A 12,774-nucleotide genomic window follows, 5' to 3' on the forward strand; every position below is an offset into this window, starting at 1 on the left:
GACTGCAGGGTGAGTGCCGCCGCAACCTGATTCTCCAGGTAGGCCAGGGTGGTCTCCTGCTGCACTACATGAGGCACGGAGAAGAGCCGGGCTGCCTGTCTTCCTGAACTGCAGAGACCGGCAGAGCAAACATCATGAGGCAGTGGGTAATTCATGGGTCAAGAGGCTGCTACCGCGACACCCTGGGCACCAGTGAGGAGCCAGTGAAGGGGCAGGTGTCAGACTCCATGCTGGTTAACCTATCCCCATGTCCCAGCCACAGGCCTCCTGGCCACTCTAGCACCCCAGGTGTATCCCACCCTGTACCTCATCTATCTAGGCCCAAGGTGACAGGTCAGCAGCTCACTCCCCCCGACCCGAAATATTGCCCATCATAGTGTCCATGACTCATAGCACCTCAGACTGCCATCTGTGCCCTGAAGTGACAGGGCTTGTGACCTAGCACCGTGAGATATTACCCAATGTGGGCCCACAACCCTTGGCACCCTTGAGCCTCCTTGTGCTAATAAGCAGGAGCTAGGCATAGGGGGTGGGCAGTCAGAGAGCAGGCCTGGGTGGGACTGTGCTTGCATGACCTGGCCACCTCCCGCAGCACTTGGGTCACCTACGTGGAGGCACGGCCCTGGACTATGGCTAAAGGTCCGGAGCACAGCATGGCATCCTGGGGAGGCAGGCTGCTCCTGAAGTCCGCACACTGGGCCAGGGAGTCCTGCTTGTCAGAAACCAGGTTCCTGGGGAGGCGACAGTAGGAGCAGAGGTCAGAAAAACCAGACATTCCACCAGAAACGCTGGCGGTGAGGCCACCAAGGAGCGGGCACCACATGACTCTCTGCCAGAGTGCTAGCAGAGGCTGAGTATCACTGCATTCTCTCCACAGGGCCCTCGGGGACAGGTTTCATAAGGCAAAATCAGTGACGGTGAAGGTCATCAACAGGGCTCTCAGGGACCACTTGAACTCCATGGTCTCAGAACTTGAGGACAGGGGCCTGTGTATGAAGTGTGCACAGGATGCCCACTTGCCTGGGGCCCACAAGGCCCAGCCCTTGGAAGCTTCCAGGAATGCCAGACTCTAGCCTTCCCGAACTTCTGTAGCATCCCAAGCAGTCAGCTCTTCACCTTCTCTGGACCTTTCACATCTTTGTTGAAAACATTCTAGCCACACTTTAAAAATAGTTGGATGCCTTTGTAAAATACCGAGCCAACATTTCCCTTCTTAAATAACCAGCCTGTTTCCATTATTACAGTAATCACATAAAATACACAAGTTTGCAACTTGGAAGAGCTGCGAATGGGGAGGGTTTTTTTTTTTTTTTTAAGATTTAATTTATTTTTTTAAAAGATTTTATTTATTTACTTAACAGAGAGAGAGAGAGACAGCCAGCGAGAGAGGAAACACAAGTGGGGGGGGGGGTGGGAGAGGAAGAAGCAGGCTCCCAGTGGAGGAGCCTGTATGTGGGGCTCGATCCCTTAACACCGGGATCACGCCTGAGCCAAAGGCAGACGCTTACCGACTGAGCCACCCAGGAGCCCCAAAGATTTTATTTTTAAGTAATCTCTACAGCCAACGTGGGGTGCGAAATTACAACCATGAGATAAAGAGTTGCATGCTTTAATGACTGAGCCAGCCAGGCGCAGTGCCTACGCCCCCGCCTTTTTTTTTTTTTTTTTAACTCAAGAAAGAAATCTCAGGGGCGCCTGGGTGGCACAGTGGTTAAGCGTCTGCCTTCGGCTCAGGGCGTGATCCCGGCGTTACGGGATCGAGCCCCACATCAGGCTCCCCTGCTATGAGCCTGCTTCTTCCTCTCCCACTCCCCCTGCTTGTGTTCCCTCTCTCGCTGGCTGTCTCTATCTCTGTCGAATAAATAAATAAAATCTTAAAAAAAAAAAAAAAAAAAAAAAAGAAAGAAATCTCAATGGGAGGATAAACTTGTGCCTGGCAACTCTTAACAGAAGAGGGCTGGAAGGCAGCTGGTTTAGGTATGAAGGATCAAAGGTGCAGGCAGAAGAAAAGAATTTCTGACTAGCTGTACACAATGTACACACTTCACACGTCTGGATTAAAATCTTGTAAGAATTTTGTAAAATCTTGTAAAAAAGATTTTACAAACACAGAGATGGGCTCCAAACTCTAAAACGGGCTGAGGAAAGACACGGACCATGACACATGGTGAGTGACTGTGCAACCTTACTAATTCACAAAGTCAGCCAGAAGTGCTACTTAGCTCCTGCTAAGCTACAAAAATTGAGGAATGGTGGTGAAGTTGTTGTGAAGCCAAGTCACCTAGGCTGACAATGGCTAAGGAGACGAGGCTGGAAATGTGTGTCGACAACCATAAGAATTTTCAAATGCTTGTTCCAAATAAAGTGAGCCCAGAAAACAGTGTATTGGAAGGAAAGCACCCTTGCCCACAGGGACAGGGCCTGTACTGATGGGTTTGAGCTCTTTCTTCTCTAGTGGACAGAGCCCAGCAGGGCTGCCACCATGGCATCTACTCCAGGGCTTGAAGCCGGGCCAGGGAGGCCTGACTGCTTTTGTTCCAGCTTAGATGGACACTCCCAGAAGGGCAGGGCCAGGAGCTGGCTTACTTACCATGTAGAAAGTGATGGATTAAAGCAGTATGCCTTCCCATCAGACAGGTTCATCACTGGGATTCCATGCTGTGTCAGCAAGATCTGTGACACTGTCATGTCACTTCCTGGGGAGACAGCACAAGAATGGGTTCTGGGTACGTTCTGATCAGCAGATGCCCACAGATGCACCTAAGTAGAAATACAAACCACGGCTCCCACAGTCCCAGCAACAGGTGTCTTAACACTGACGCATAACTAGGCAGTCACTGCTCTACTCTGCGCATACTGGTCTCACTGCCATCCATAGGCTGTTCGTCACCTCTCAGGGATCCATTCAAATATGCCCCTGGAGAGAATGCATCTCCCTACAACATAATGACATCCCCTATAACACGAAATGCCTCGGGCTGGGCCCAGAGCTTGGTTCTCCATCTAGGATGAAAAGGGTGCTTTCACGTCAGACACCCAAGCTGCCCTGCCCTGGCATGCCCTGTCCCCACCCCAGGGAAAAAGGGGTGGTCTACTGCTGAGGTTACCTGCTAAAATGGAGTGTAGAGATTCTTCTTTCACCACAACCACCTGTCTGTGAACATCCCTAGGAGGGAGACAGGGAACAGCTTACTCTGCAACTGGGGTAAAAGCATTAGAATGTGCCTCGGTGATCAGACCCCACTCCATGGTCCCTGGTACACACCCAACCTTTGCTTCCAGGAGAGGGGTTCTGCGCTGGAAGTGGCTTCCACTCCCCATGTGTCATATGCTATCCCTGCACACGTCTATGGCAGAGGGCCTAGGCAACAGAGTAGTGGGGTCTGCCACTAACACCATACCAATTTGGGGAGAAGCGTGGCCATGCTCTGGCAGCTGAGATCCCCTTTCTGGACCCTGGCACATGCAATTAGGCACTGTGATCTGTCATGAGGTTTGCTGCTATAAGGACGACAGCAGGGTCAGGCACCCTGCGCCACTTCCATTGCATACTCTCCCTCCCCCAACGTCGGTGGCTATCACAAGCAATGTGTGACTAACTGCTCAGGGTGCCTTGGGCGTTAAGATGCCCAGGTCAGCAGGGCCAAAGGACATGTCTGTTGAGTGACCTCCTTTGCTGCCTCCCTACCCCTGTAGTGAGAGGGGACCTGCACAGCCCCATCCCATCCAGCTTGGAGCCCGCCCCACCCTGGGCCTGCCTCTCACCAGACAGACAACGTGGCTGCAGCAGTGAGCGCCATGACATAGGAGCCCGTGCAGTGCAAAGTGGAGATTGGGGACGGCAGGAGGATGGGAGGGAGGAGGCGGCGACCACAGGCGGAGAACACGGACAGCATCCTCTTTTCACAGGCGACACATACCACGTCACTGAAAAGGCAGAAAGGGGACAGGAGTCATGATCATCGTGAGCTATGGCAGAGGCAGCAGCCTTGAAATGCAGAGCCTTCCCTCTGTGCCTGCCCCGTGCCTGCTGCGGTCTTCCTCTGAGCAGGTGCCGCAAAGGGAGAGGCAGGCAAGGGCTTGTCCAAGGACCGGGGCAGCAGGGCCGACACAGCCTAGCCTAAACGAGACGTCTGATTAAAGAGAATGTGTCCTCTTTCCTTTCAGGGGCTGCTTGAGCTTTTCTGAGCTCACACTAATGCTAATCCAGGGGGGAGCCCACAGCAACACCCAGCACACAGGTCTATTTGCCCTTTGTGGGTGCCTGGGATCGGGAAGTTCAGTTTGCTCATCTTGGCAGAGAATGAAAAGGAGGTACAGAATGATGGTTCCTTCTAGGTGCAACACCATGCACTCACTCAGGGCCCATGGGAACCTTGACCTAAGATGGAAGGCCAAGTACTCACAGACACTATGAAAGCATTTTACATGTAGCCTCATGATAACTGATTAAGGGTCTAGTTAAAGTGACTGTATCTAAGCCAATTATCTTTGTAAAATCCTTTTAAGAGTATCAAATCCATGGTCCTGACTGGAGGCCCTATGCCTCAACAGGCACCTGAGGAAAATGCTGGTCCTCTTTCCAGATCAAGCATATGTCAAAACAGTCCTAGGGGATTGTGGCCTGGAAGTCCATGGGAAGACACAGGGGACTAAAGTTCTCCCCTCAAAGGGCAGAATATGGAGAGGGCTGGGCTGGGGTCTCACAGGACAATCAGAAATCCATCCTGACTTCCCTAGATGAGAATCTGGGGTCCAGAGAAAGAATCATCCCATGTCAGAGAGAGCCGGGCAGAGGTCAGCCTGGAACCTGAGACTTCAGCAATCTGGCCAGATAAGGAAATCAGAACATCTGGGTGGAAATCCTGCCTTGATTGACCCTCTAAGACAGTTTCCCCACCTATGACACGATGGTGATAATGATGTTATTTGGTCTTGTGGGGACTGAAAAGATATGCACATTCTTAGCCTAGGCCAAGGCATGGTACAGGCTTCTGTGGAAGCTAGCATGTAGGGCAATGCCTCCTGCCTCAGATAGTAACAGGGTCACACAGCACAGCACATGGTGCTTGCCTGACATTAAAAGCTGGGCTAGGCAAAGACCCTCGCCCTTACCAGCTGCCGGCAGCAGTGAGGATCCGGCTGGTGAGTACCGTCTCCCACTCCTTCCCTTCCCGGTTACACTTCAAACGACTTAGCTTCACACCCCCCACGGCAGTCACTTCATTCTCCACCTCAATGTACATTGAGGGATCGGAGCTCACCTGGGCGGAGGAAAACAAACACAATGTCTTTTCAGGTGATGATGGGTCCACTGAGACTTGGGTCATGTGACAGGTGAGATGATCAGAGTCCCCAAAGCAGGAGGAAGACAGAGAGGCAGACAGAACTGGCGGGTAAACAGTAGGGTGGTGCTGTGTGCAGTAACAGGGTGGGACAAGAAGGCCAGGCAGCTGGATGTGTGGCCCCTGGGGCAGGGAGAGGGCTGGGAGCTTGCTCAGCCTCATCTCTCATGCCTAAGGAGCTGACAGACTGGATATCCTCATATGGAAAACCCAGGCAGAACAGCTCAACAGTTTGCACTCGTGTGGCCACAAAAGTGGGTGAGCTGGGGTAGAGGGTTGGATATGACTAGGAGATAGGCCCCTTCATTGACCCCCGGAAACCAAGAACAGCCCCAAGCAGCACTCAGTGGTAAAGGTCCTGGGTGGGGGGTGGGGGCAGCCGTGGCTAGAGTTTGGAAGGGGGTTGTCTGTCTCCATGCACAACAGCAACAGGAACAAACGATGCAGGTCCCTATCCTTAGGCCCAGAAAGACTTGTAGTGGAAAGGGCTGCCATTGGCTCTCTGGTGTCCCATGAGGAACAGCCTGCCTGGGGCAGTGTGTGCCCAGTGGAAAGTGACCTGCATGTGGGGTCCTAGGTTTCCTGAGAATGTGCACCTGAGCTGAGGAGCAACAGGCATGAACCTATGGCATGTCCAAGGTCAGGTGCTAGACGGAATGAATGGAAGGCCTCTAGGCATAAAGGATTCTTTGTTCTAGAGCTGTGTTTTGAACAAGCACATGGTCATAAGCTTCTACTCCAAGAACTCAAATAGCCCTGATGACGACTCTGCTGGGTCCTGGGAAGGGGACAGGGCCAGCAAGCTGGTTAGGAGATAGGCCCTTACCATGCAGTCCAACTGCACCAAGCCTGAGGGTGCCCAGGGCTGAGTGTGGAGTTCAAGGAGGCTTCCAGAAGGAATATCTGAGACAAGTTTTGAAGGAGCTGGCCATCCAGAAGATGGCAGCAGGACTGTAAGAGCAAACTATAGAGGAGAGAAATGTGAGGTGGAGGCAACAAGGAAGCCCCCGGGCAAGAGGCTAGTGATCTGGCCCTGATTAACTACAACTTCCCCCAGAAAGTGATGGAGAAAAGCAGCACTAAGTCAGTGACAATTCAGGGTTTACACAGAGGGGGAAGGTGGAGAGAGTGTGCAGAGGTAGGAAGCCTGCTCACCTGGAGGGTGAATGCTCTCTGGGGGCCTGGCATGGGCAGTTTCAGTGCAGGTGCTGGTACAGACAAACACACGGCGTCCTTCTCTGCGGTCAGGGCAGCTGGGGACTGCAAGAGCAGAAATGTCTCTGAGCCCCGCCCCAGCACCGTAGGGCAACGTCAGGTAAAGGTGAGTCACCCAGTGGCGAGGCCAGGCCAGTTCCCCAGGCATTTCCGCCTACTCTGTGAGGGTGAAAGTGCAGATGAATGCTATAAAGACCCCCACTTTCCAGATGAGCTGACCCCGGGGAACTGCTCAAGGATCTGAATGGGCTGAGGACAGATGTGGGGGCCTGCACGTCTATGCCAACTGTTCCCACACTGATGAGGCACACAGTTGCATTCACGGCCTCTCTTATCACACTCGGGCACGTGCGGATTCTGGCACTGAGCTCATGAGGTGGGCTGGGGGAGACTGCATGGGCCTGCTGGCCTCACCTGGACAGACAGAGACATAGGCATGAGCCGAGAGTCCTTCCGAGGCCGCCCTTTTTTCTTCTTTTCCACTGTTTCCACCTCAAGCTCCAGTTTTCGCTTGGACAGCGAGGAGGGCTTGGCCACAGGGACCTTTTCGTCGCTGTCACTGCTGCTCTCCAGGAGGTCCCGGGGCCTCAGCTCTTTCACAAGGTTCTGCTCTTTCAACCTGCACAAACACAGACATCCATGGCCTACTCCATATGACTATTAAGTTTATAATAATTAATAAAATCCATACTCATCACCAAAAGTTAATAAATAAGAATAGTAAAAACCGACTTCTGGTTTCTGCTCCAACACGCAAAGAGCTTGGAAGTTGTCACTCCCATTCTCAAAGAGGAAAGCTGAAAAACTGAAAATTAACAACTTTTCTTGGATTCATCAGAGAAGTAAGGTCACAAGGCAAACTGCCACCCTGGAAATTGGAGATACCAGGTGAAGACACAAAGCCAGAGCTCACCTGGAGCTGAAGGCCCTGGAGCCCTAACTGGTAGGAAGACTTCAAGTAACTGGTACATTGCTGAAGGCTGAGTGTGGGCTGGCTTGTAAGTCAAAACTCTTGGGGGGGTCCAGTGGCAGGAGGGTACCCACACTTGTGTTAGTTTTGCCTCCAGGAGCTCTAACAGGCTCTCATGGGTGAAGATCAAGGATGGAAATATACCCTGTGTGCTTTGGGCTAGGGGAGGGGAAAAAGGACCATCTGAAACACACCCAGAATTCCCTTCTCCTTAACAAAAGCCTGCCTTCAAGGGAAACTACTTTACCAGACCCGTGTGACTTGGCGGCAGGGCAATTAACTAACTATAGCCTAGCCTCTGTGCCCTGCCCCCCCCAGGCTAAAGAATTCTTCTGAAGGTCATAGCCCAGGGTTACCCGTCCAACAACAACAAGATTTAATCGCGAGATAATAGAATGCTTCTCCCCAAACCTCACCACCAGTTCAACAGGGCTCTGGTATAACAGGAGTAGAATAACTAGTTTGAAGCTAGCAGAGGGTGGTTCATGAGGTTTAAGGAAAGAAGCCAGCTTCATAACTAAAAGTGCAAGGTGAAGCTTCCAGTGCTAATGCAGAATCTGCAGCAAGTTATGGAGAACATCTAGCTAAGATAATTAGTGAAGGTGGCTACACTAAACGACAGATTTTCAGTATACATGAAACAGCCTTGTATTGAAAGTAGAAGCTATCCTAGGACTTTCACAGCTGGAGAGGAGAAGTCAATGCTTGGCTTCAAAGGACAGGCTGACTCTCTTGTTAGGGCCAATGCAGCTGGTGACTTTTAAGTGGAAGGCAATGCTCATTTGCCATTCCAAAAATCCTAGGGCCTTAAGAATTATGCTAAATCTACCCAGCCTTACCCTACGTAAGCGGAACAACAAAGCCCAGATGAGAGCATATCTGCTTACAGCACAGTTTACTAAATATTTTAAGCTCACCGCTGAGACCTACTGCTCAGAAAAAGATTCCTTTAAAAATATTACTTCATTGCCAATACACCTGGTCACCCAAGAGTTCTGATAGAGATGTATGAAATTAATGTTGTGTTCATGCCTGCTAACACAACATCTGTTCTGCAGGCCATGGATCAAGAGTAGTTTTGACTTTCAAGTCTTATCACTGAGGAAATACTTTTTATAAGGCTATAGCTGCCATACATAGTGATTCCTGTGATGGATCTGGACAAAGTAAATGGAAAACCTTCCGGAAAGGATTCATCATCTAGATGCCACCAAGAACATTCAAGATTCATAGGAAGGGGTCGAAATAGCAACATGAACAGGAGTTTGGAAGAAGTAAATTCCAACCCTCATGGATGACTTTCAGGGGTTCAAGACTTCAGTGGAGGAAGTAACTGCAGATGTGGTGGAAATAGCAAGACACCTAGAATTAGAAGTGGAACCTGAAGATGTGACTGAATTGCTGCAGTCTCATGATCGAAAGTGAATGGATGAGAAGTTGCTTCTCATGGAGGAGCAGAGAAAGTGGTTTCTTGAGATGGAATCTACTCCTGGAGAAGATGCTGTAAAGAGTGTTGAAAAGACAACAAAGGATTTAGAATACTACATAAACTTAGTTGTAAAACAGTGGCAGGCCTTGAGAAGACTGAATCCAGTTCTGAAAGAAGTTCTCCTGTGTATAAATGGCATTGCTACAGAGAAACTGTTCATAAAAGGAAGAGTCGACCGATGTGGCAAACTTCAGTGCCTTAAAGTTGCCACAGCCACCCCAACCTTTAGCAACGACCACCCTGAACCATTAAGAGCCATTAGCATTGAGGTAAGACCCTCCACCAGCAAAAAGATTATGACTTGCTGAAAGCTCAGATGATGGTTAGCACTTTTTAGCAATGAAGTATTTTTTCCATTAAGGTATATACATTGTTTTCTTAGATATAATGCTATTATTGCACACTTAATAGACTACAATAGGTTATAAACGACTTTTACATATACTGGGAAACCAAAAAATTCATCTGACTTGCTTTACTGCAATCTTCGATTTATTGTGGTGGTCTGGAACCAAACTTGCAGTTCTCTAGCATATGTTTGTATGCCACTCTAACTCGATTTAAAAAAAACCGGGAGTAGCTATATTAATTTCAAAGTGGACACCAGAGTAAGGAAAAGTATTGAGGATAAGGAGGAATATTACATAATGATAAAAGGGCCAATTTTCCAAGAAGACAGAGCAATCCTTAATGTATACATGCCTAACAACAGAGCATCAAAATACATGTGGCAAAAACTGATAGAACCCTAAGGAGAACTAGACAACTCCACCATTATAAGTGGAGATTTCCATTTACCTCTATCAGTAACTGACAGATCCAGCAGACAGAAAATCAATAAGGAATTAATTAAATGAACAGTACTATCATTCATTTGAATTTAGTTGATATTTATAAGATACTTCATATAATAATAGCAGAATACACATTCTTTTCAAGATCACATGGAATATTCACTAGGATAGACCACATTCTGGGTTATAAAACATACTCTAACAAATTTGAAAGGATAAAAAACATACAAAGTATGCTTTAAGCCCACAACAGAATTAAACTAGACAACAGTAACAGAAAGATACCTGCAAAACTCCCAAACGGAGATTAAACCACACACTTCTTTTTTTTTTTTTTTAAAGAATTTATTTATTTATTTGACAGAGAGAGACAGCCAGCGAGAGAGGGAACACAGCAGGGGGAGTGGGAGAGGAAGAAGCAGGCTCCTAGTGGAGGAGCCTGATGTGGGGCTCGAACCCAGAACGCTGGGATCACGCCCTGAGCCGAAGGCAGATGCTTAACCACTGCGCTACCCAGGCGCCCCTAAACCACACACTTCTGAACAACATATGGTCAAAGAAAAAGTCTCTAGAAAAATGTAAAAATATTTAATTAAATGAAAACAAAAATGTAATTTATCAAAATTTGTGGGATGCAGTGAAAACAGTGCTTAGAAGGAAATTTATAGCAGAGAATATATTTTATTTTTATTATTTTTAAAAGATTTATTTGTTTATTTTTGGGAGGGAGGGGCAGAGGGAGAGAGTATTAAGCAGACTCTGCACTGAGTGTGGAGCCCAAAACAGGGCTTGATCTCAGGATCCTGAGATCACCACCTGAGCCAAAACCAAGAGTTAGACACTTAACTGACTGCCACCCAGACACCCCTTTATTTTTTTCTTAAATGTTTATTTCAGAGAGAGCGAGCGAGCAAGAGTGCGAGTGGGGGGAAGGGCAGAGGGAATCTTCAAGCAGACTCCCTGATGAGCATAGATCCTGATGTGGGGCTCAATCTCCCAACTCTGAGATCATGACCTGAGCCCAAATCAAGAGTTGGTTGCTTACCCAACTGAGCCACCCAGGCTCCCCGAGAATGCATATTTTAGAAAAGAAGAAAGACCTGAAATGAAAAACTTAAACTTTACCTTCAGGAACTAGAAAAAGATGAGCAAGCAGAAGCAAATAAATAATAAATAACAATGCAGTAATATAATAGTAAAGCAACAATAAGCAAAATAATATAAAGCAAGGAGAAAAAAATAAATAATAAAAATTAGAGCAGAAATCCATGAAATTCAAAACAGGAAAACAACAGAGAAAAATCGATGAAATAAAAAGCTAGTTCTTTGAAAAGAGCAATAAAATAAATAAACTTGTAGCCAGGCTAATCAAGAAAAAAAGAGAGGACACAAATCACTAATGTCAGAAATGCAAAAGGGGCCTTCACTACTGCTCCCATGGGCAATAAAAGGAACAGAGAGAAATATTATGAATAATTCTAAACCCACAGATTGGATAACTTTGATGAAATGGACCAGTTCTTTGAAGAAAAAAACAAAAACAAAAAACAATCAACTCTCTCTCTGATTTCTCCCCTTTCAGATTTCCCTCCCTTCCCCTGTGGTCCTCCATGCTATTGTTTATGTTCCACATATGAGTGAAACCAGATGAACCATGAGAGACTATGGACCCCGGGAAACAAACTGAGGGTTTCAGAGGGGAGAAGCATGGGGGGAGGGGGTAACAGGGTGATGGGTATTAAGGAGGGCACATGTTGTGATATGCACTGGATGTTATATGTAACTAATGAATCACTGAACACTACATCAAAAACTAATGATGTACTATACAGTGGTTAACTGAACATAATAAAAAAAAACAATCAACTAAAACTCACACAAGGAAAAATATCTAATCTGAATAGGCCTATTAAAGAAAATGAATCAACAATTAACAATCTTCTGAGAAAAAAAAGTACCAGGCCCAGAGAGTTTTACTGGTGAATTCTACCAAATATTTAAGGAAGAAATTATACCAACTCTCTACAATATATTCTAGAAAAGAGAAGAAGAGGAAATAAATCCTAACACCCATGGGGCAAGCATTACCTAAATATAAAAACCAGATACTGATATTACAAGGAAAAAAAAAAAACTATAGGCCAGTTATCTCTCATGCACATAGATGCAAAAATCTTCAACAAAATACTGGCAAATTGAATCCAACAATGTATAAGAATTATATACAACAACCAAATGGTATTTACTCCAGATATGCATACTAGCTCAACATTCGAAGTGATTCATGTAATACATCACATCTAATAAAGCTAGAGAAGAAAAGTCTTACCATCATACAAACAGATGCAGAAAAGGCATCTGACAAAACCCAACATCCATTCATGATAAAAAAAAATCCTGGTTCTTAGCAAACCAGGATTAGAGGAGAATTTCCTCAATTTGATAAAGGATATTCACAAAAAGACCTATAGCTAACATGATACTCAATGGTGAGACACTAGATGCTTTCCCATAAGACTGAGAAGGCAAGGATGTTCCCTCTCACTACTTCTATTTACTATAGTACTAGAAATCCTAGCTAATGCAGTAAGTTAAGAGAAAGAAATAAAAGGCATAAAGACTGGGAGGAGAAAGAAAATTGTCTTTATTTGCAGATGACATAACTGTCTTTGTAGAAAATGTCAAAGAATCAAAGACAAAAACAAAAAATGGAACTAATAAGCAATTATGGCAAGACTGTAGGATATAAAGTTAATATTCAAATGTCAATTTGCTTTTCTACATACTAGTAATGAACTGGTATTTGAAATTCTAAACAATACTATTTACATTAGCATCAAAAAATGAAATAATTAGATATAAATCTAACAAAATATGTCTAAATTCCATATGAGGAAAACTACAAAACTCTGATGAAAGAAATCAGAGATCTACATAGATAGACATATTCTATGTTTATGG

At 46.5% G+C, this 12,774-nt stretch overlaps 1 protein-coding gene across 1 annotated transcript in view; it reads right to left on the minus strand.

The window, feature by feature from the left end:
• The window catches only part of LOC103669248 (protein HIRA), an 89,124-nt gene that overhangs the window by 17,194 nt on the left and 59,156 nt on the right, over window positions 1-12,774 (minus strand). The window contains exons 16-22 of the mRNA XM_040619575.1: window positions 6,975-7,179; window positions 6,501-6,605; window positions 5,116-5,264; window positions 3,766-3,927; window positions 3,108-3,166; window positions 2,591-2,696; window positions 609-731 (exon numbers count right to left, since the gene is read on the minus strand). Of these exons, the coding sequence (XP_040475509.1) occupies window positions 609-731; window positions 2,591-2,696; window positions 3,108-3,166; window positions 3,766-3,927; window positions 5,116-5,264; window positions 6,501-6,605; window positions 6,975-7,179 (909 nt within the window). The remainder of the gene's footprint in view (window positions 1-608; window positions 732-2,590; window positions 2,697-3,107; window positions 3,167-3,765; window positions 3,928-5,115; window positions 5,265-6,500; window positions 6,606-6,974; window positions 7,180-12,774) is intronic.

The sequence above is a fragment of the Ursus maritimus genome, unplaced genomic scaffold (assembly GCF_017311325.1).
Source record: "Ursus maritimus isolate PB19 unplaced genomic scaffold, ASM1731132v1 scaffold_33, whole genome shotgun sequence".
NCBI classification, from domain to species: domain Eukaryota; kingdom Metazoa; phylum Chordata; class Mammalia; order Carnivora; family Ursidae; genus Ursus; species Ursus maritimus.